Source organism: Condylura cristata, unplaced genomic scaffold (genome assembly GCF_000260355.1).
Source record: "Condylura cristata isolate star-nosed mole 26May11 unplaced genomic scaffold, ConCri1.0 scaffold00023, whole genome shotgun sequence".
Taxonomy (NCBI): Eukaryota; Metazoa; Chordata; class Mammalia; order Eulipotyphla; family Talpidae; genus Condylura; species Condylura cristata.
The window spans coordinates 23949348-23971355 of NW_004567124.1; the positions used below are offsets into that span (position 1 = coordinate 23949348).

Sequence of the window (22008 nt, forward strand, 5' to 3'; positions counted from 1 at the left end):
ATCTAAAGCTGCTTCCGCATGAGTTCGATTCCCGCCTGCCCCGGAAGTGACCACATGGCGTGGCAGACCTCTCCTGACCCGCCCGCTGCTCCCCTTAGCAGTGTACTTCGTCCATCTGCCTGTTCTGTTCCCCACTCTATCTCTGGTGAAGCCTCTCACTGCCCCTGAGCCTCTGGCCTGCACCCCAGTTCTGTATGCACAAATAAATAAATCTTTAAAAAGAAAAAAAAATGTAACATCTCATTTAAACTGATTATTCTTTGTGGTACAGCTAGATAGAAAATCCTAATATTTTCTGGTTTTGGACACTAGCTCAACTCTAATTTTTTGGAATAGATTATTTATATTTAATTCTAGGAGAAATTACCTTTCCTCAGGTATAAGGAAATTATAATCGCCTGATAATGCAGAAAACCAGATTGCACTGAGATTGGCAGTTATATCGTTTTGGCTATATAAAGGTTTGAAAGAATACTTTTATCTAAACAGCTGCATCTCAAGTATAAAGTTGTGTACTGGTGGACAGTCACCATCAACATCCAGAAAGATAAAATTGAAGATAAAACAACTGGGAGGTACTTTGGGGAGGCAAAATTTCACTTAAATATCCTAGAATTAAGTAGTAGGTGGTATGATTTTAACTTAGACAAAAGATCATTTTGGGTGATACTGATAAATTCATCCTTGTCTCTGGCTATATAGCTCTTCCAGCCTTTATAGGTGAATAGAAAACAAAGTAGTTTGAAACTTCCTTCAGATTAGATTCTTAGGAACTGTGGACATGCTTATGATAAAGAAGTTGATCTGGGATACCACCAGTCTGCACTGAGATTCATGCTTGTGTTTCTGTATTTCTTGTTGCAGGGAGAGGAAGAGTTCGATATGCCCCAGCCGCCACATGGCCACGTTTTACATCGCCACATGAGAACAATCCGGGAGGTTCGCACACTTGTCACTCGTGTCATCACAGATGTGTATTATGTGGATGGAACAGAAGTAGAAAGAAAAGTCACTGAGGTAATGTATGCTCTGGATCTGTGTGGCAAATTTCTTTTGATAGAAAAATTACTGTAGCTCTCTGCCTGTGGCACCTCCCCACCTTTACCCCGTTGCCACTTTTACTGTGTAATCAGTTACTGAAGACTGTGTTCCTTCATCTTTTTGTTAGGAAAATATTGTGCCTTTTCAACCATGGGTTTGCTGTATGCCCTTTGGCTGCTTATTTAACTAGTCTCATCATGTTTACCTTTTCTGTAAAGATAAGACTGGTAAATTTCATTCATATATAAATAGAGATTTTATGTATGTAGTGTTTGGGAACCCGAATGAAGTTTAGCTTAGCTGCATGTTTTCTCTCATTTTCTCATGTTTTCATATTTACTCATTGTGTTCTTTCTTGGTCTTCATTTATTTGTGGTTATGTATGAACCTGTTGGTAAGAGACATACCTTTACTTTTTCATTGGCTCCATCATGGAGTCATGTCCAGTGTCAACACAGTATTGGTATTTATTGATATTTACATTGGACAATATCAATTTTTAAAAAAGACATTTATGAATACAGAGCTGTGGTACAGGCCAGAGGTATGGGGGAAGGGAAGTGAGAGGATTCACCAGCGACAGAGGGGGGGGAACAGAACAGGCAGATGTACTGAAATATACTGCTGAGGGGAGCAGTGGGCAGGTCAGGAGAGGTCTGTGCCATGTGGGTCACCTCCCTGGCCAGGGATTGAACTTGAGCTGCAGTGGCTTGATAGCTTCATAGTGCTGTGTTTGTTTGTTTTTTTTTTTAAAGATTTATTTATTTATGCATAGAGAACTGGGGTACAGGCCAGAGACTCAGGGGCTGCGAGAGGCTTCACCAGAGACAGAGTGGGGAGCAGAACAGGCAGATCTACGAAGTACACTGCTGAGGGGAGCAGCAGGCGGGTCAGGAGAGGTCTGCTACGCCATGTGGTCACCTCCGGGGCAGGCGGCAGGCCAGGCGGAAATCGAACTCATGCGAGAGTGGCTTTAGCTTCTCAATGCTGTGCTTTAACCCGCTGCATGCAGCACCAGGGAGGGTCAGTGCTGTGTTTTAACCCATTGCGTCACCAGGAGGGGCCCAATATCATGTAGATTTTATTAGATTTAATCCTGGCTAAGATAGATTCTATAGAATTAAAGATCCTGACACTTTTCTTGGTATATAAATATCTGGGAATCATTTTATTAATTGATTAAAGACACAACTATTTGTTTCATTCTACCATATAGCCACATAGGAAGTGGTATTCGGAAAGAAACTGTGGTGTATACTTTTATAAGGTGGGATGTATTATTAAGGTTCATTAATGGGCCATGGCAGGCCTTATATCAGAAAACATTTGACATTAGTTTGAACACTTGTCTTGTATTCTTATTGTACACCAAATCCCAGAAAAATATCTTTGAAATGTTGATTTATCTTGAGTTTGATATTTTATTTTCAGTGTTATTGCCACTTTGGAATTAAATTATAAATTTAGCAACTTAGAAATTTTCTCTTGGAAAATAAATTTCTGATTATTGTAGTGACAAGTACTATAGTAAGACATAATACTTTATTTAATATTTCATATGATGCTTTCTAAAGTATATTTCTGGAAATACCAGGACTCAGGGGAGGAAAGTGTTCCGTGGTCAAAAATAAGTTTGAGAACCACCAAGTGCTCTAAAGCCCTCCCTCCCAAATGAAAATTCACAGTATGTGTTACATTAAAGGCTCTATGAAGTCTTGTAGTAAAAATGTCTAGTATTTATTTTACATAGCGGCTGTGATTTTTTTTTTTAAGATTTATTTATTTATGCATATAGAGCTGAGGTACAGGCCAGAGGTGTGGGGATGAGAGGATTCACCAGAGATAGAGTGGGGAGCAGAACAGGCAGATTGACTGAAATACACTGCTGACAGGAACAGTGGGTGGGTGAGGAGAGTTCTGTCACGCCACGTGGGTCATCTACCTGGCTGGGGATTGAACTTATGCTGCAGTGACTGCAGATAGGTTCTTAGTGCTGTGTGTTAACCCGTTGTGCCACCAGGGAGGGCCCTATTTTATTATTTAATAGCAGTACTTCCTAAACTTGTTACAGGGCAGGAGAGGGAAGTAACTGAACCCCCAAACCTGCCTGCTCTAAATAGGCTCTGCCATCTGCCGCATCAAGACAAAACATATAAGACCTTTCATGGAAGGGAACTTTAAAACAACTAGTGTGTAATTCAGAAAAGACAAAGAATGTAGTTTCTAAATCAGACATTTGCATGACCCATCCCCTTGTGAGTAAAATTCTACCCAAAAGGGATTGGCTCAAAGGAAGGCCTGAAAGCCCACCACAATCTAAAGCACCTTCTGGTGGGGGCCCATAGAAAAGTGTCAGAAATGGTCAGACAAGTCTGGGAGGAAAAGAGCAAAATCAAAATCAAGATAAACATTGCCTTAGTCAGCCTCCCCACAGGTCTTTCACCCACATCTGTTTCAATCAGCCCAGTACCAAAAAGAAGCAAGCAGTTTCTTCAAATGTCTCTCTGCTCCATGTCCCTTCTCCAGGTCACCTTCTGGCTCTCCATCTGCTTCCTTCCTTTTCAGTCCCCTCTGTAGATTCTTCTCCTCCCTGCTCAACTCCTCCCTCCTGGGTTGGACAGGGAACCTGGAACCTCCCCTTTCCTGGGACCACCCTGTTATAAACTGACTTGACCAGTGACCTTTTTTTTTTTTTTTTAAAGATTTATTTATTTGTACACACAGAACTGGGGTACAGGCCAGAGGCTCAGGGGTGGCAAGAAGCTTCACCAGAGACAGAGTGGGGAACAGAACAGGCAGATCGACAAAGTACACTGCTGAGGGGAACAGCGGGCGGGTTAGGAGAGGTCTGCCACACCATGCGGAAGTGGCTTAAGCTTCTTTGTGCTGTGCTTTAACCTGCTGCGCCACCAGGGAGGGCCACCAGTGACCATTTTTTTTAAAAGTAATATTTATTACTCTTCTCTGGGACATAGTTTGGAAAACTCTGCCATAATTGAATAAATAGTAAATGACATTGAGCACTAACTGAATGCCAGGCACTGTTCTAAGGATTGTAAGTTAATTTTCACAACTATGCCATGAGGTAGATAACTATTTTCATTTTGCAGATGAAGCAAAAGAGGCATAGCAAGTTAAAATAACTTCCTTAAGATTACATAGCTAATCAACAGGAACTAGAATTCAACCTACGCAGTGTAGCCCCAGAACCTGCATCCCTAATTACTCCAAGATGTATCCTTTCAAGAGTAAATCCTGTGTGCCAGAAGAAAGGCACACAGCATAGTTCAGAGAAGGAAGAAATTCATCCGTGGGGAATTTTGATGCCTGTCTTTCTGGATGAGGGCTAGAAAGCATTTGAGTTCAACATCGACAGTTTTGGGATATAGGGAAAAAGGCATTACAGATGGCAAGACTGGTGAGCAGAGAGGCAGAAAGACCGTGTAAGTGGGACCTGTCTAGGTGGTGGGCAGCATGGAGACATGTGAGATGTCAGAGGCCTCGGGAAACTGTTTCCTCGTATCTTATTTATCATCTTTTAAAGATTTTTATGCATCTGTTTACCAGTGAATTCTTTTTTACTATCTTCTTAATTTCATGGCAGTGAGACTATAAAAATTAAAAGACAGGCCTGTTCTCAAGGAACTTACACTTGACATGCACCACGTGTATCAGTTGCAGTGAGGCATGAATGAGAAGGTGAGTCAGAAACTGAACAGAGCGGCTGAGCTGCCCTGGAGAAGATTGCGAGTCCTCGCAGATTCAAGGCCGGGAAGGAGACAGTGAAGCACTTAGCCTAGAAGGGGAGGGGGCAACATGAAAAGCTGCATTTGTAGGCTGTATGGCCTGCTTAGTGACTGTTTACAAATCCAATCCAGAATGGGAAGGTGGGACTGGTGAGAGAAAATGCTTTCAAGATTGGTAAGGGCCAAGAGCTTACTACTTTGTATAATAGAAAAGAATGTAGATTTTTATCTTCTGTGTTTGTCTTTGAAGAATTTGGGAGAAAGGAGAGACAGGCTCAGATGTGCATGTTAGAGAGCTTAGATAGGCAGCATTGCAGTAGAATTGAAGTGGGTTGAGCACAGAGGCATAGTTTAGTCATAGTTTAGAGGTGATATGTATCACATTAGCATGGAGGCAGAAGGGCTTGAGAGGAAAGAAATACAGTAGTTCCCTTTTTCGGGGATATGTCCCAAGAACCCCAGTGGATGCCTGAAACTGCGGAGAGTATGTATGCTGTTTTTCCCTTTGTAGACATAACTATCATAAAGGTTAATTTATAAATTAAGGAAGGGATTGACAACAAAAAATATAATACGGTGGAACAGTTACACTGTAATAAAACTTAAGTGAATATGGTCAGTCTCTCATAAATAGTCTTATTGGACATCATAATTTCAGACCACAGTTGGTCATGGATAATAAACTGTAGAAAGTGAAAGCATCTGCATGAAATATATAAGGGTGAAATTAATAGACTGAGTGAATTGCTGATGGTGGGGATTTGGGAAAGCAAGGAATCTGATACAGTGCCTGAGCTTTTTGCTTGTGCAACTGGATAGATGGTGGGCCCATATGCTAATAGGGAATATAAATAGCACATTGGCTTGAGAAAATAGGTCTTTCCTTCAGTAACTGTTTCCTGAGGCCTCTTTTGTGGCAGGCACTTTGTTAGACTGCCAGGATATGACCAGGAAAAATAATGGTTACAATCTCTATCTTATTGGCTTCTGTAGACTAGCAGAGGAGACATACAGAACAAATAAGCAAGTATGTTAAAAATATCCTAACAGGCCAATTTTAAGCCTGGGTCATTATAAGAAGAACTACCTTGATTGCCAGACAGTTGCAAAAGCCAGTATAGCTGTTGACTGTTCTTTGGGCCAATTTTTCAACTAAGACACAGCGTGAAGGCCCACCTCTTAGGCAAGTCTTACCCCTGCACTTTTGCCACAGTCAAGAAAAGGAATTGGTATAAATTTTGGCTCACAGATACATGTTTTAGTCAGTGACTTTGGCAGGTTATGTTGACTTGAGTCCAGCTAGAGCAAGCAAGCTGGACCGTTAGAAGTTAGACAATGGCATGGTAACGATCGAGATTCTGGAAGTGGTGCAATTTCTGGTAATGGTCCTGGAAACAGATGGCTGAGGTAGAGGAGAAAGGAGTTAATGGTGATAATTAGATCAGGACACTTGGAGTCATGTGGATGGGGCAGAAAGTGATGACAGAAGTGGGAATGGGGAAGAGAGAGAGAGACAGATCCCACAGTTGAAAGTCTTCATGGATAAGAGCGAGCTATTAGTGAGTGACAACAAGGATTGGGCGAGAGGAAAGTTTGAAAATCAAGTAGTGGTTTGGTAGGAGCAAGAAGCGGTGAAAGAAAATAATCTATTAATATTAGGCAGTGGTAGCAAGGAGGCCTCTCATTTCAAACTCTTATTCAGGTTCATTTGAGAAAAAGCAGCCTCTCCTAGAGAGATCTGCAGAGAATGTGAAATGTGGGATATCTGATTCATTCATTGAAGGCAAAGAAATGGGGAGAGGTTGACAGATTGGATGGGTTAAATTTCAGGTGTCTGATTCATCCAAGGGAAGCATTTAGTAGGTTTGTATATCATTGAGTTTGGAGCTGAGTCATAATTGCATTATTGGTAGACAGGCAGGGATGATTCTAGTAAGATTGGCCGGGGGAGCAGAGAGGAGTGAAAAAAGAAACAAGAAAACAGAATCCTGGGACATAGCAGTTTTAAAGGAATAGCTAGAGGAAGAGGACCCCCCCCCCCCCAAGCATGGCTGGAAGTATCTAAGAACAGCAAAATGAAAGGAAGACATTTTACAGGTTTTTTTCTTTCTTTTTAAGGTTTATTTATTTATGCACATAGAACTGGAGTACAGGCCAGAGGTACAGGAGCAGTGAGCAGATTCACCAGAGACAGAGTGGGGAGCAGAACAGACAAATGAAGTAGACTGCTGAGGGGAGCAGTGAGTGAATCACAAGAGGTCTGCCAGGCTATGTGGGTCACTTCCCTGGCTGGGGATCGAACTTGTGCTGAGGTGGCTGCAGCTAGCTTCAGAATGCTGTGTTTTAACCCCTTGTGCCACAGGGGTTAAATAGGGAGTGCCTATTGTATAGGTTTTAGAGGGAGAGTTTCAAGAAGGGAGTAGTACAAAACAACCATTTAAGCATCTTGAGCATTATTTAAATATGTATTGCAGATTCCCCAGAGGGATTGTAAACTCTTCTGTGGGAACAGTCTACCTTAAACTTCCACATAAACTTTTGACACTTAGCATATTGCATGAATGGTCTAGAACAAGAAGGCAAATGTGTAGTACCTGTGCTATAATTTCTCAGCCCTGTGTCCACAGATGATATTCCTGATTAGTCCTAAAGTTAAAATTTAGTCTGAGAAAGCTTAAAATAGGTTCAGTCAGCTACTGCCAGTCCATCAGAGTTTGTGTCTGTATGAAATACCTCAGTGTGACATCCTGTCCTCTATAGATATGAAAAATGGAATGTGTTGATTTTAACCTTTTAGTCTTCATTTTTCTAAACAGGAGCTATGGTTATATATAGTCTATAATTTTTCTTTGAGCACTTGTTGAAAGGTAATTAAAATACTGAATCTCAAGCATTTAATACTATCTACTAGTAGTCAGATACCCAGGAAGACACCTAACCACTCATTTCCTCCTCTAATCCACCTTCCTCCTCAGCAGTCTTCTCTCAGACAGAAATTACTGCTGTCTTCAGGGTTAGAATCCTTGCTGGTTTCTCAATAGCCAGAGTTGTGAACTTGTCTCCCAAAAAAAAAAAGATAATTTAGTTCACGATAGAAGTCGCTTTTTATTCAGTCTAAGTACCACCTTTATTTTTTTCTTGAGATACAGTATATTCTGAGTAGAATGCACTGTTCATAAATGTTCAGTTCCAGTGACATTTACACTTGTATGTACCCACTGCTTAGAACAAGATAGAGAAATTTCTACTACTCTGGAAAATTTCCTCCTGAGTCCGACTGTTCTAAATCTTTTTTTCTTTTTTTTGACTTGCTATCTCTAGCATTTTCCAACCAACACCTTAACATTATGCTACTATGGCTGCTTTCAGCTCTTGTATCCATTTCTTTCTTGCAGGAAACTGAAGAGCCAATTGTAGAGTGTCAGGAGTGTGAAACTGAAGTTTCCCCTTCACAGACTGGGGGCTCCTCAGGCGACCTGGGGGATATCAGCTCCTTCTCCTCCAAGGCATCCAGCTTACACCGCACGTCGAGTGGGACAAGTCTGTCAGCCATGCACAGCAGTGGCAGCTCAGGGAGAGGAGGAGCCGGAACATTCAAAGGGAAAACCAGCGGGACAGAACCCGCAGATTTTGCCTTGCCCAGCTCCCGAGGAGGCCCAGGAAAACTGAGGTGCAGACAGGGTCTCCAGAGAGAGAGCAACAGCAGGGGAAGGGTTGCTGACATTTTAATATCACAGGAAAAGGGGAGTAATGGGAACCCCCCCGCCCCCATCCTCATCTGGGATGAATCAACTCCTCTTCCTCCCCTTTTGTTCCTCTCCTGTTTGCAGCTTGCATGAGAGTTCGGGTAGAACCTGGTGTGAGCTAGACTCCACTGGGAAAGAACTCTCAGAAAATATTGAAAAACAGCTGGGGTACTTTGAGGATGCTGGGACAAGCTCCTGCCACTCCCATTTTCTGCAGTCTCTCTTGGTTGGAGAGTTTAAAGTGGTGGTCCCAGGTTGACACATCCCCTAGCTTTTTGTTATCCTTTGCAGGTGTTTAGAGCCTGAAGTTGAAGAAACGGCAGGGCAGAGATGGGTGTGCTGTTTCCGACAGCAGCCGTAGGAAGTTTTGTTAGGAGGGAGTAGACACACGGAGGGGAGGGTGTCCTTTACTGTTGTCCTGTACTCCCCACTCCCGACTGATAGTGATGGGGGTGTATGGACCAACTTCCTGTTGCCATACACATGTTGACCTGAGGGCCATGTAGTCTGAGGGCCAAGGGGAGAAGAAAGGATTCAGTGGCAGGTGCTGTCAGACTAACCTATCTTCATTCTCTAGTCCTAGAAAAGGGGTCAGTCAGACAGGGGCGCCAGTGTGTGAGGAGGATGGTGATGCAGGCCTTGGCATCAGACAGGGAGGGAAGGCTCCAATCACGCCTCGTGGGCGCGGGCGAAGGGGCCGCCCACCTTCTCGGACCACTGGAACCAGGTACCCGGGTAGTGTGAGATACACTTAGCCTATGATTGGTTAGAAAAAAAGGGAGTTGAGAAAAGAGAGGGGAATCCATAGTATGTGGGGTATCAGGAGGGAGAAGAGGGGCCCACGTGACTGGGGAGTGGGCAGGGAGCAGAGTGAGGCCACTGAGCGACCAGGCTTGTGCCTGTCATGGGGTTATCAAAAAATGGGCTGATGGAATGGGGAAATTGGTAGATAAGTACTTCTCTCTTCTTGGTCTCACTGCCTTCTCCTATCTCTTCTCTCTCTTTAGAGAGACAACTGTGCCTGGCCCCTTGGGCGTAGAGGACATTTCGCCCAACATGTCGCCAGATGATAAATCCTTTACCCGTATCACGCCCCGAGTGCCAGACTCTACCAAACGAGCAGATATGAGCACTAGTGTTGTGCGTCGAAGCGACTCTCCAGAGATTCCTTTTCAGGCTGCTGCTGGCCCTTCCGATGGCTTAGATGCCTCCTCTCCGGGGAACAGCTTCGTAGGGCTCCGTGTTGTGGCCAAGTGGTCCTCCAATGGCTATTTTTACTCTGGGAAAATCACACGAGATGTCGGAGCCGGGAAGTACAAGTTGCTCTTTGATGACGGGTATGAGTGTGACGTTTTAGGCAAAGACATTCTGCTGTGTGACCCCATCCCGCTGGATACTGAAGTGACAGCACTGTCGGAGGACGAGTATTTCAGTGCAGGTAACAAAAGCAGCAGGTGCCAGATGCTGACTGCCCGGGTGACCCTCTCCCATCAGTATTGACCAAGAGCCTCACTCCAGCCTCATTACTTTTCTGGGGTCTCTAAATCATAAATTCCATTCCTGCAACATGGGTTACTCAAACACTGGCCGCCTTTTATTTTTGTTCTTTTTTTTGGAGTAAACTTTTAATTTTGAAATGTTTTTTATTTACAGAAAGATTGCACAATACTGAGTTCCTGTATAGCCCTTACCCAGCTTCCAGCTAACAAGCTAACACGTTAACATGAGATACTTATGAAAACTAAGAAGCCAGCTATGGCTCATTACTGTTAACTAAACTGTAACTTTATTTGGATTTCACCAGCACTGACCTTTTCCTATTCCCAGACACAATCCAGGACTACGTCGCTGCATTTAGTCTTTGCGTGTCCTTTAATCTCTTGATCTGTGAACTTTTCTTGTTTTTCATGACCTTGACAGTTATGAGGAGTACTGGTCAGGTATTTGAAGAATGTTCCTGAATTTGGTTTGTCTCATGTTTGTCCTAATTAGGCTGGGGTTACAGGTTAAAAGTGATGGAGATGAAGCCTTTCTTACCATCAGAGGGGGAGGCGGGCATGTAACACCCACAGCAGATGGCTGGTACGGAGGTTAAGGTCATGTCTGCCAGCTTTCTCCCACTGTAAAGTTAGTGTTTTTCATTTCCATTCTCTGTTCTTTCACCAGTGTCTTTTATTACTTGCCTTGATGAAAACCAAGGTAGGAAGCTGAAATAGTTTCACTTAGGAAGTTGCCAGTACTGTGTTTGTGAGCTCAGTGCCCATCCCTTTGTTTTGTAGAGTAGTAAGCTTCCGCCTTCCCCGCTTGTTTTTGAAGTAGCCAGAGTTCCCTGTGTTGATTGATGGTGAGGGATTTGTTGTGATTGTTACACATGTTGCAGTTCTCTGACTACACATTCCCTTTATGAACTGATGCGGAGACACATATATGTGTCACATATAACGGTATCTTTTTGCGTATTCGAGTACTTGCTAGATACCTTATTTTTTTTTTTAAAGATTTTATTTATGCATACAGAACTGGAGTGCAGGCATGGTGAAAGGATTCACGAGACAGCCAGGAGCAGAACAGGCAGATCGACAAAGTAAATTGCTGAGGGGAGCAGTTGGGCGGGTCAGGAGAGGTCTGCTGCGCCATGTGGATCACCTCTGGGGCAGGCGGGGATCGAACTTGCACTGAAGAGGCTACAGCTAACTTGCAGTGCTGCATTCCAATGTTGCGCCATCAGGGAGAGCCTTGGATACCTTATTAAATGGGCCCTTTAACCCTGTAGTTCTGGAAAACAGCTCTCTGGCACATGAATGGACATCTTTTATGGCTTGTGACTTAGTTTGTATCAAATGCATTTGTTCTTTAAGGAATAAAGTCACTCTCGGAGGTCCACATTGGCCCTCCTAAGACAGAGACAACTTTGTCCAGAGTGTATCATGGCAACAAGGGGTAGAGATTCTGTCTTAGGCTGTTACTGTCAACACTAGATTGCTTCTAATTCCAGTCTTCATGAGAGTTTAGTATGTGGTATGAAGTACGTCTTTGGCTTTGGATGCCTTTGTGCTTTTGAGGGAGGGACTTTGTAATTTAGCTTGGCAAAAGTGATTTAAGTTAGAAGGTGCATAGATGGGGTGAAAGAGAATGATAGTGTGGCATAGATCTGAGAGAACCAAGGCCTGCCTTCTCTATATTTATTTACACGGTGGAATGCTCTCTGGTTTTCTTTAGTCTTTATTCAAGTATATGCTAATAGGGGAGAGCCTTCTGTTTATAGGAATGAAAAAGTGTTCTTATTCATGCCCTATTTTTATATTATGTACATGTAGGTTGTTTATGGTGGATAGAGATGGAGTGTTACCTTTTGCACAGGGAACAAAAGAATCAGGTGTAGGCCTGGGTTTCCAGAATGTCAACCCAATTTCCGTCTATTTGCCACATTATGTTCCTTCTCACTAAAGGTGTAATTTTTCTGAATTTGAGCAGCAACAGGAAAGTAAATATGAGGGAAGGAAGACTGGGCAGAAGAGTTTTTGTCCTTTCTTTGCTCTGTATCTGTTTTGATTTTGTTCCATAAACAAAGGACAGGCACATGCTCTCAAATTTCATCTTTAACCTACAACTCAAAAATTAAATCACTTAGTTTTCAAACAGCCAACAAGGAAAGACTGAGACATAATGGGATCATTAAGAAGCCATTTCACTTCAGGAACCATTTTAACCACTAACAACTCATGGAGACTGACTTTAGGAAGCCTTATAACTAAAGATCTCCTTTTGAGACACTGTCCATGTCTCTATTCCTAGCTGGTTGTATGTGTCCTAAACATTGTTGTCTGGGATTCACAGGTAGAATTTTAAGTCCTAACTGCACTCCAGTGTTTGAGCACCTGGTTCCCCCACTCAGTCCTGCTCTAGAGCCTAGTGAGTGGATGCTGAGTAGCCTAAAACAGCTGCAAGCCTTCTTGTTTTTCCCACCAGGTGTGGTGAAAGGGCATAGGAAGGAGTCTGGAGAGCTGTACTATAGCATTGAAAAGGAAGGTCAGAGGAAGTGGTATAAGCGGATGGCTGTCATCCTGTCCTTGGAACAAGGAAACAGACTGAGAGAGCAGTATGGCCTGGGCCCGTATGAGGCAGTAACACCCCTCACCAAGGCAGCAGATATCAGTTTAGGTAAGACCTTTGCTTACTGAATAGCTGTCCATGGCATTCATTTTGCTTTTGGTGGGTGGAGTGGTCTCTAGAGCAATTGGTAATGCTTCCAAAATCATATTATTTCTGTGTGGCATATTAAGTTGACAAGCTGCCATTTTCTGGAGTTACTGCCTACCTCTGTCTCCTTATGTGGCAAAGACTAAAAATATGGTGACATTAACAGAGGTTCCTGCCTCCATGGGAGTTGGAGGAAAGGGCATAGTGGTATCTTATCAGGATGTGCCCAGCTATTTGGTGTTCAGGGCCTCAGATCGTGGGAATTGATCAGTATTTGGTTTATCCTATCAGACAATTTGGTGGAAGGGAAGCGGAAACGACGTAGTAACATCAGCTCTCCAGCAACTCCCACAGCTTCCAGCAGCAGCAGCAGCACAACCCCAACCCGCAAGGTCACAGAAAGTCCTCGTGCCTCCATGGGCACCCCCTCAGGTAAAAGAAAACTCATCACATCTGAAGAGGAACGGTCTCCTGCCAAGCGAGGCCGGAAGTCTACCACTGTGAAACCTGGTGAGTGCTTCCTTCTGCCTCAGTCTCCCTGAGACCTGTGGTGGACTGTAGGGCCAGCTGCTGATGTGGGGCTTCAAAGTAGTACCCAGAGACTGCTTACTTGTATCCATCTCCTCCAGTCTCGTCCTCAAATCTACCATCAGTTTAGCAAGGGCAGAGAGAGGCCATGTCTTGATTACGGGCATTGACTGAGCCCCATGTAGGCTTTTAGGAGGAAAAGTATTGAGTTTTAAGCAAATTCAGAATAGGTAAAATTTGTTTTTTTATCTTTTCCTCTAAGCACTATCTTTTACCTCTGGAAATTCTGCTACCCCTCCCTTATACTCATGGGCCTCTGACTTTCCCATATTTTCTCTTGAAGGCCTGTTCCTGAGCGCATCTCCCCTCGCTTGCTGTTTTCCAGATAGTCCCTTCCCATTCCTCTTGCTTCATGTGACAGAGCAGCGTAATCCATCCGTTGTTTACTGAGCCTGTGACCTAGCCCAGCTGCTGTGGCTTCTGGAGACACAGGGTGTCCTCAGTGTCTACCCCAAGGGACCTTTTATTTAGCAAACTGATAAACTTTGGTTCACTGTCGTGGCACCAGAGTTCTTCTGTTGCCTGTATCTGAGCTGTGTGATCTGTTTCAGGGATGAGAGGGACGGAACTCAGTGTTTTATATACTTTACCTTTGAGTAAAGTGTATACAGTCCCTGAAGTATAGGTGCTAGATTGCATTTTCCAGTTGAAGAATCTGAGGCACAGGAAAGTTGGCCAACTTCAGGTAACACACAGTAAGCCAGAATTCAAATTAGGCAGTCTGACTTCAGAGTCCAGGCTCAAACATACTATATCAGACTATTCTCTTGCTGCTGGTTTTATTTTAGGGAGACATGACCTGTCATCTTAGCTTCTTAATGAACCTACGACTCAGCTTCTCCAAGTCAGGTATACGTTTTCTTGAGGACGTAGTGGGGCACTCCTGGCACGGGTGTTCTGGGAGTCCTGGACTGGCTGGTTCACTTACCTTCCTACCCCCAGGTGCTAGAAACTGGGATCATTGAAGCAGGCTGTTGGGCTGTGGCTCTGTCAGCATGTAAACACATTATTGCTGAGTATTCTAGGCACCATAATGGTGAAGGCCCAGGGTAGGGTGGGAGTAACATTTGGCACTTTTATGTAATAAAAATGTGGGTTTTGTCTTGTATTTAATGACTACTTCCAAATTACACTATCCGGAAGAAATCAGCACTGAGCAGATTTCCGTCAGTACTTTTTCACTCTCACTAATCTTTGTTTTAGAACTACCCTTCTTCAGATGACCTTAGAAGTATCTGGTTTATTTGCATTGAAAATCTGATCCTAGGTTATAGACCTTAAGAATGGTGTTTGATTATAGCTCAGGAAAATTCATCAAGACATTGCCCGTCACACTCATGCTTGGTGCTAGGACCTGAGCCTAGGCAGTGATCTGTGTTGCCCTGGTAACTGTGTGTCTATGCTTCCAGGTGCAGTGGGAGCAGGAGAGTTTGTGAGTCCCTGTGAGAGTGGAGACAACATGGGTGAACCTGCCACCTTGGAAGAGCAGAGAGGGCCTTTGCCCCTCAACAAGACCTTATTTCTGGGCTATGCTTTTCTCCTCACCATGGCCACAACCAGTGACAAGTTGACCAGCCGTTCAAAACTGCTAGATGGTCCTGCAGGAAGCAGTGAAGAGGAGGAGGGTAAGACCCTGGCAAGTCCTGCAGGTCTCGTGTGCTTTTCCTTCCTATCCTCTCACTTCATGAGCCTCGCGGCCCCTGCCTGCTATAGCGGAGGTGGCTACGGGGCTCTTGGTCAGAGAAAATGAATTTTACCCAGCGTCTTAGTTTACAGATTGGTTTCAGAGTTTCTCCATGGGTCCTCAAAACAGTACTGTGAAGCAAGTGGAAGCTAGATCTTGCTTTCCATGTAAGGATGAGGAAACAAGGTCGGAGAAGGTAAAGAATTGCCTTTTGCTGTGATGGAACAGTAGACTTGGGCCTAGACCCCTGCATTTGCCCTATTATAGGCCTTCAGGACAAGCAAGGTAGCTAGCTGAGTACCCTACCATCTTTCCCATTTGGGTTCTAGGGGTCAGCTTCAGTCTCTTGAGGTTTTTAAGACTAGGAATGTAGGGTGCTCTAGGGTGATTTCAGAGACAAAATCAGCTTCTAGGCTCTTTGAACACTTGTACCACAGGATTTGAGTAAAGGGTGCAGTTGGGAGAGGTAAAAAATTATTTTAGCTGTCTATAAAGAAATTTGCCAAGGTAAAATTTATACATAAATATATCCAAAAAGGTCTATAAAGTTAAAGATCCATATGGAATGATGTTCTACAAGTGTTCTGACAGTGTAAGGAAAACATGGTAACCATAAAATGCGATGGTTGGCATTTCTGGTAATTCTTTCCTAATTAGCTAAAACTCCCATCAACTGCACCCGAAAGGGAGAGGTACAGGGCAAGGATGGTCAGAGAGCTGGGTAAAGGTGTCGTGGCAGTAGAGAGGCTTTAGGGTATAGGAGCAGGTATGGCACATCTGGGTGTTCCAAGGGTTAAGTGCACAAAACCTAGTTTGTCTGACAAGTTTCACAGCAGATTGTTATTCTACAGATGTCATTGTACAGTGGGAGAGAGGTGTGGCATGTAGTTTGCCTTGATCATCTCATGGCATTAAAGCAATGTACTGATCTTGTTTTTTTTTTTTTTTTTGCTGAACTCTGGTCTTTATTTCCTAATGCACCCCTGACTCTCCCCTACCCCAGTACCCTACAAGGCAGCTCTACAGATGTTTCATTGGTTGGTTCGGTTGTCGCATCCTGCCTTAAGCAGGAAGGCCTACTGTGGTATAATATGCAGCCTGCTCAATGCTTGAAAAATCTGAGCCTTTGTATAAGTAACTCGACACAATTTGCTCTCCATTCCTCCCTACTAATATAGCAAACATTTGTAATCTCATGTAAGCACAAGTGAGGAAAGGTAATTTTGAGAGAATGAGGATTTTGGATTTTTTTTTAAAGAGGATTCTCTAGTTTTCTGGTTGAAGTGGTTGTAGTGATGATGATGGATGCTTTGTTATTCCTTTGACCTGGGACCAGAATCTTTGTTAGTTTTGGGGTATGAAAATGCCTAGGGCTCCACCAGTAAACCTGGTGACAGTTGTAGAATAAGTCCCCTAGAAACAATGATCTGTCTTGTAGACAAATGGAAATCTTAGATACCAGTTTATACCAGGAACCCAGTAAAAGACGCTGTTGTAGCTTGTGAGATAGTAAGAATATGGCGCCCGGTCTTGTTAGGTGGCTCATTAACATTAACCACCGGGAATCTGATTGGCAGGTCTATTCCTTAATCAAAAACCAAAGAAAACTAATTCCAAACAAGTTGAGAACTGCATAGATAGGGTAGTATTTGAATATTCAAGTACAAGGAAATACAAGTCTATAAATACGTCAGGACTACAGAAATAATGGATCTTAAGGGGGCCATGTGTTAGTAGCAGTGTCAGTACTGAAAACTGACTCTGGCATAATATATTGAGATGGATCAAAAGGAAGCAATGAGAAACAGCCCTGATATGTTCAGCGTTTCCCCCTAACTATAGAGCTTCTAGTTCAGTTTTCATTGTGAGAAGAATTATCTTACTTTAAATGTGATGAGAGGAGTAGCTGAAAGAAAGCAAGCTCAAATTAGTTATTTGGTTTAAAGCAAGTTTTAATTGCTTAGAGCAATTATAATGTCACCCTCAAGACTGTAGAGCAGTATTGATGTTCAGAGTCTTGTACTCCAAGAAAGGTGGTTAGTTTTCAGTAACATTTTTGACACAGAATTTTCTGGCTAATTTAATGTAATTAAAATTTTAAATCCTTACTTTTAACATTCTGGTTCATCAGTTTTAATGTACAGTGGAACTTGAATGTTTTATTATAAAAAGTGCTAATCTAGTCATTTCATAAAATTACAGAAAGTGGGCTGAGTATGCAGCAGGAACGAATTAGGGTAGACTTAAGAACTTTCTGATAGTAAGGACAACTTACTACATCAAAATACATCACTCTGAGGAGAGGTTGTATCCGTTCCTATGAACAGTACCCTGACTAGTCTTAGTGCGGAAACATATGAAGCTTTTAGGTCTGGGACCTACGTCCATCTCTCATCTTCTCCCTCAAGACAGATCTCTTTCTGACCCATGAGTAGCTCTGTTATTGGCATACATGCAGTACTGGGGAAGTAACAGGACATGGCAAAGGGGATAGATAGTAAGAAGCAGGCATAAAGTAGTCCATGAGAAATGGCAGTAATTATCTTGGTCTTCTGTGTTTTTATGTAGAAATTTTAGAAATTCCTCCTTTCAACAAACAGTACACAGAATCCCAGCTTCGTGCAGGAGCTGGCTATATTCTTGAAGACTTCAATGAAGCCCAGGTGAGGAGTTTCTTTCTGTAACTTACCAGAAGGGCAGTGATGAAGAATCTATTTGTAGTATTGAGGAATTAGGGAGATTGAGTGTAACGGTCCAAGAGCTCAGAAAATGGCCAAAATATATTGCATAAAATTGTTACTGTGTATAAAGAAGATAAATTAAAACCTTGGGCTAATTAATACCTGCTTAGCAGAAATTCTATCATGTTGCTGATTCTTAACCTGAAAGGCAGAACACCTGGGGGGCTGGTTTTAAGGATTTAAACCCTCAGCTGTAGATGAGGCAGGAAAAGATTCTAAAGGAGCTGCTTGGCCCTTTCAGTGTGAGAAGAGGCTTTGGGAAAAAGTACAGTCATAAATAGTACTTGCAAGTTTTCTGTTCTGTCCTTCCAGTGCAACACAGCCTACCAGTGTCTCCTAATTGCGGATCAGCATTGTCGAACCCGGAAGTACTTTCTGTGCCTTGCCAGTGGGATTCCTTGTGTATCTCATGTCTGGGTCCATGACAGCTGCCATGCCAACCAGCTTCAGAATTACCGTAATTATCTGCTGCCAGCGGGGTACAGCCTTGAGGAGCAAAGAATTCTGGATTGGTGAGTATTTGAAAACTAATCTAGAATGGTAGACAAGCTACTGGAGGGGGAGAATCTAGATAAGAAAGTATTTCTAGAATTTGGAATGTTTATAAATGTAGAATGTGGGTTTGAGGTTATTTTGGCAGTTCAACTAGTTATTTCCCTTAAGGGAAATTGATAAAGAGCCTTTCAGAAATGTGAGGATTTTCATGTAGGTTCAGTATTCTCAACTTGTAAGGTTAGCGCAGTATTAAGTAGGACTCTTTAAAATTACAGGAACAGGGCTTACTTGGCTTATTGGCCCTGGACAAACATAGAAATCAAAAGGGGTAGATCAGAAGGTCCAGGTTCCAGAGAATATTCACAGAAAGAAGGTAGTGTCCTAACATAAGGCTTTTTGTTGGACACTGTCAGCATAAGTTCCCTTCCAATTCTTTGGTGTGCTCTCTCTCTCAATTATAGGCAACCCCGTGAAAACCCTTTCCAGAATCTGAAAGTACTCTTGGTATCAGACCAACAGCAGAACTTCCTGGAGCTCTGGTCCGAGATCCTCATGACTGGGGGAGCAGCCTCTGTGAAGCAGCACCATTCCAGTGCCCATAACAAAGGTACCTGGAAAGTGCGTGTGCTGGCATTGGAAGGGTGTCCTTATACCTGGTTTGGGCGCAGACAAACAGCCCCAGGGAAGAGAAGTAGCACCCCCACAAGAGGTGAACCAGTTTAAGAGGTACTGGGATGTTTCTACTTACACTGGTGCTGTCCAGTGATGTACTTGCTAACATTCCTCCCAGGTCAGCTGATACCCATTATAACTTCTATTCTGGGCTGTGGTCATTATGTTGGAATGACTGGGTTTTTTGGGGGCAGGGACGGGTGTGCTGGCTAGAAGGCATGTCTGACTCTTGAGTGCAGGGATCCATGGAGTCTCCTTACCTTACTTGCCTCCCCCTGCTTCCTGCAGATATTGCGTTAGGGGTATTTGATGTGGTGGTGACGGACCCCTCGTGCCCAGCCTCGGTGCTGAAGTGTGCTGAAGCATTGCAGCTGCCTGTGGTGTCACAAGAGTGGGTGATCCAGTGCCTCATTGTTGGGGAGAGAATTGGATTCAAGCAGCATCCAAAATATAAACATGATTATGTTTCTCACTAAGGATATACTTGGTCTTACCTGTTTTATTTCCTGCGTCGTGGAGATTGTGTTTTAACCAGGTTTTAAATGTCTTGTGTGTAACTGGATTCCTTGCATGGATCTTGTACATAGTTTTATTTGCTGGACTTTTATGATAAAATAAATGTTGAATCTCTTTGGTTGTAGTAACTGGGATTTCTTTTCTTTGAGTTTAATCTCAGAACAAATAGCAAGACAAATACAGTCCTCTGCCATTGACAATACGTTTGTTCAACGTAGGACAGCTAGCCAAGGAAAAGTAAGATATAAATTTTAAAGTCTTGTGTAGCATTACTGTCAAAGATTTAGGGCTGTCTAAAACTCAATGCTTTCAAAACCTGGTGAAACAGTAGGCCCACGTTCAGTGGTTGTGCCAAAAGTTGAATGGAGTTTGGAACAGCTCTAAATTTCCTGGGAAGTAAGAAAAAAAAATCTCTTTAGAGCTGAAAGGGAAGAGGACCATTTGCTGTGAATGGACAGTGACTAAGCTTGATGTGGTGACCTTCTGCAGAGATAAACATGAGAAGCACAGATGTAAATACCTCAAGCCAGTGGTTCTATATTTTATTACTGTTATTGTCACAGTTGTTAGAAGCTATTCTCCTTTCCTGTACCCCTAGCAGCACCTCTGTTGATGTTCCTCATTCTCTAAATCCGGGGCAAATATCTTAGGCACTGTGGGCCCTTTGGTAGATCATTTAACTCATTTTTGCTCTGCTAAGCATGAAAGCAGCCATGAACAAAAAGAAGGTGGATCAGCACAACTGTGTTTCAGCGAAACAATCAACAGGTGCAGCCCATAGCTTACTAACCTCTGCTCCAGAGGGAGAAGGGAACATCTTTCGCTGACAGCTGCAGGAGTAAGGGCACGTAGCATTTGGTTTTCATCTCCACATCTTCTACCAGACTCTGTGGCCAGTAACAGCCAGAAAATACACTAAATTGTCCCTAGCAGGAACTGTCCTTTCACTAGTCTGAAATAACTGCAAATTATTGTTAAAAAAATCTTGATTCAGTTTTAAAGATGTGGCATATTCTTCATTTCAGCTTTCTGAAGGCATCGTCTGTGGGGCAAGTAAAAAAAGCCTATCTTACCTGGTGCCTTTTTTTGCACTGAACTAACATCTAGCACTTGACCTATTTATAATTTTCACATGAGCCACAAAATATTTTTCTGATTTGAATTGTTTACTGCCTTGTCTCCTGCAGCTTGAACAGTACCCAAGCACATAAAAGACTGACGAATGAATGAACATACCCGACAAATGTTCTCAATGTAACGGCTCTTGCATGGTCAGCGGGGAGAACGGATGCCAGCCAACATTCTTGGTGGGCAAGTTAACTCCCTTTCCACATGCGAATGATGGGAAAGGTTTGTACCCATGGGTGCTCAGTAAATGCTTCTAAGGAGAAAACATCTGCAGACATTTGCCAAGTGGCTAGAAATAGGGTATTCTGAATCTTCTGTAACAGACTTGGGGAGATGGTCAGAGTGTTACTTGGTTTCTGAACCATACATTTTCACATCCCGAAACTAGAAAAAAAAAGGGGGGGGGAATAAGTCTTATCAGATATCTCGCTTTCTCAAGAATTCAGAGAAATAGGAGAGGAACCTCTGATCTAGATGACATTTTAAATCCCAAAATTGACTTTTCTGTGAAACTCATTTAAAAAAACAAAGGGTATTTTAGAGGGGAGGATAGGAAAGTGCTTTTTCTTTTTTTTTTAAATGGGGACAGACTTCTCAGAGAAGCTGTCATTGAACCTAGTATTAGTTTAAAAATGGTTTAGAATTAGAAAGGGGAGGCTCCTCCTTTTACAGCTGGGTGCCTGAGTCTGCACAGCTAGTTACTGCCAGAACTGGGAATTAAAGCCAAACTTCTGCCCAACATAGTAATGTACAACCTCGCCAAGAACTTAAACCCATCTCTGTGTCAGGTGATAGTATTATACTATCATGGTGACTTCTGGAAAGTTATCTTCATTAAAGTAAAAGAGCTGTGTGTCTGATTATCATTATCTCTGAGTGTCAGTTTCTGAGGTGAGAATATATATATAAAGTGAATTGAACTAGATGATGGTTTGTTTCTAGCTCTGGAATTCTGCAACTCATTGAAAAGCCACACATAAAGTCTCCTAGGTTCCCCCAAGTTTTTCCTACCTGCCCAGAGTTCCTCCAGCCTGGGTGTAGTATTTGTTATAATCCAGTCGTAATAGTAGTTGAGCCAAATCTGAGTTTATCTGATGATTCCGAACACTGGAGAGAATCTTGAAGAGGAGTGAAGACTGGCGGCTAAAGCCCTAGAGAGAGGAGGACTCAAACTGTCAAATGTACCAGTAACTCCTAAAATGACTGACTGCTTAGTACCTCGAAAGCATGTGACAGGAGCACAGTTTCTATTTCTCATTCTCAGTAAGAATTTAGTGTTGTATACAGAGCTGAGGAGAGCCTGTGTGTTTTGTATCAAAAACAGGCAGGTAATTATGAATTGTAATACGGGGTTAGTGCAAGGAAGTAAAGATGCTGAATGAGAACATGCGAACAAAGCCAGTGCATATTTGCTGGGCCTGGACTATGTTTCAACACTGTAAGGCAGCCCA

At 42.9% G+C, this 22008-nt stretch overlaps 2 protein-coding genes across 5 annotated transcripts in view; one reads left to right on the forward strand and one right to left on the reverse strand.

Annotated features, from left to right (window-relative positions):
* Window positions 1-19852, forward strand: part of TP53BP1 (tumor protein p53 binding protein 1) — a 103103-nt gene extending 83251 nt beyond the window's left edge. For all 3 annotated transcript variants that reach the window (XM_012728555.1, XM_012728553.1, XM_012728554.1), the window contains exons 19-29: window positions 865-1017; window positions 8183-8457; window positions 9111-9260; window positions 9541-9971; window positions 12503-12694; window positions 13025-13243; window positions 14731-14946; window positions 17574-17668; window positions 18059-18258; window positions 18703-18848; window positions 19202-19852. In XM_012728555.1, the coding sequence (XP_012584009.1) occupies window positions 865-1017; window positions 8183-8457; window positions 9111-9260; window positions 9541-9971; window positions 12503-12694; window positions 13025-13243; window positions 14731-14946; window positions 17574-17668; window positions 18059-18258; window positions 18703-18848; window positions 19202-19389 (2265 nt within the window). In that variant the 3' untranslated portion in view covers window positions 19390-19852. The remainder of the gene's footprint in view (window positions 1-864; window positions 1018-8182; window positions 8458-9110; window positions 9261-9540; window positions 9972-12502; window positions 12695-13024; window positions 13244-14730; window positions 14947-17573; window positions 17669-18058; window positions 18259-18702; window positions 18849-19201) is intronic.
* A 102-nt stretch (window positions 19853-19954) lies between these two features.
* Window positions 19955-22008, reverse strand: part of TUBGCP4 (tubulin, gamma complex associated protein 4) — a 43450-nt gene continuing 41396 nt past the window's right edge. For both annotated transcript variants that reach the window (XM_012728559.1, XM_004687865.2), the window contains 2 exons: window positions 21569-21708; window positions 19955-20941 (listed from right to left, as the gene is read on the reverse strand). In XM_012728559.1, coding sequence (XP_012584013.1) covers window positions 20929-20941; window positions 21569-21708 — 153 coding nt within the window. In that variant the 3' untranslated portion in view covers window positions 19955-20928. The remainder of the gene's footprint in view (window positions 20942-21568; window positions 21709-22008) is intronic.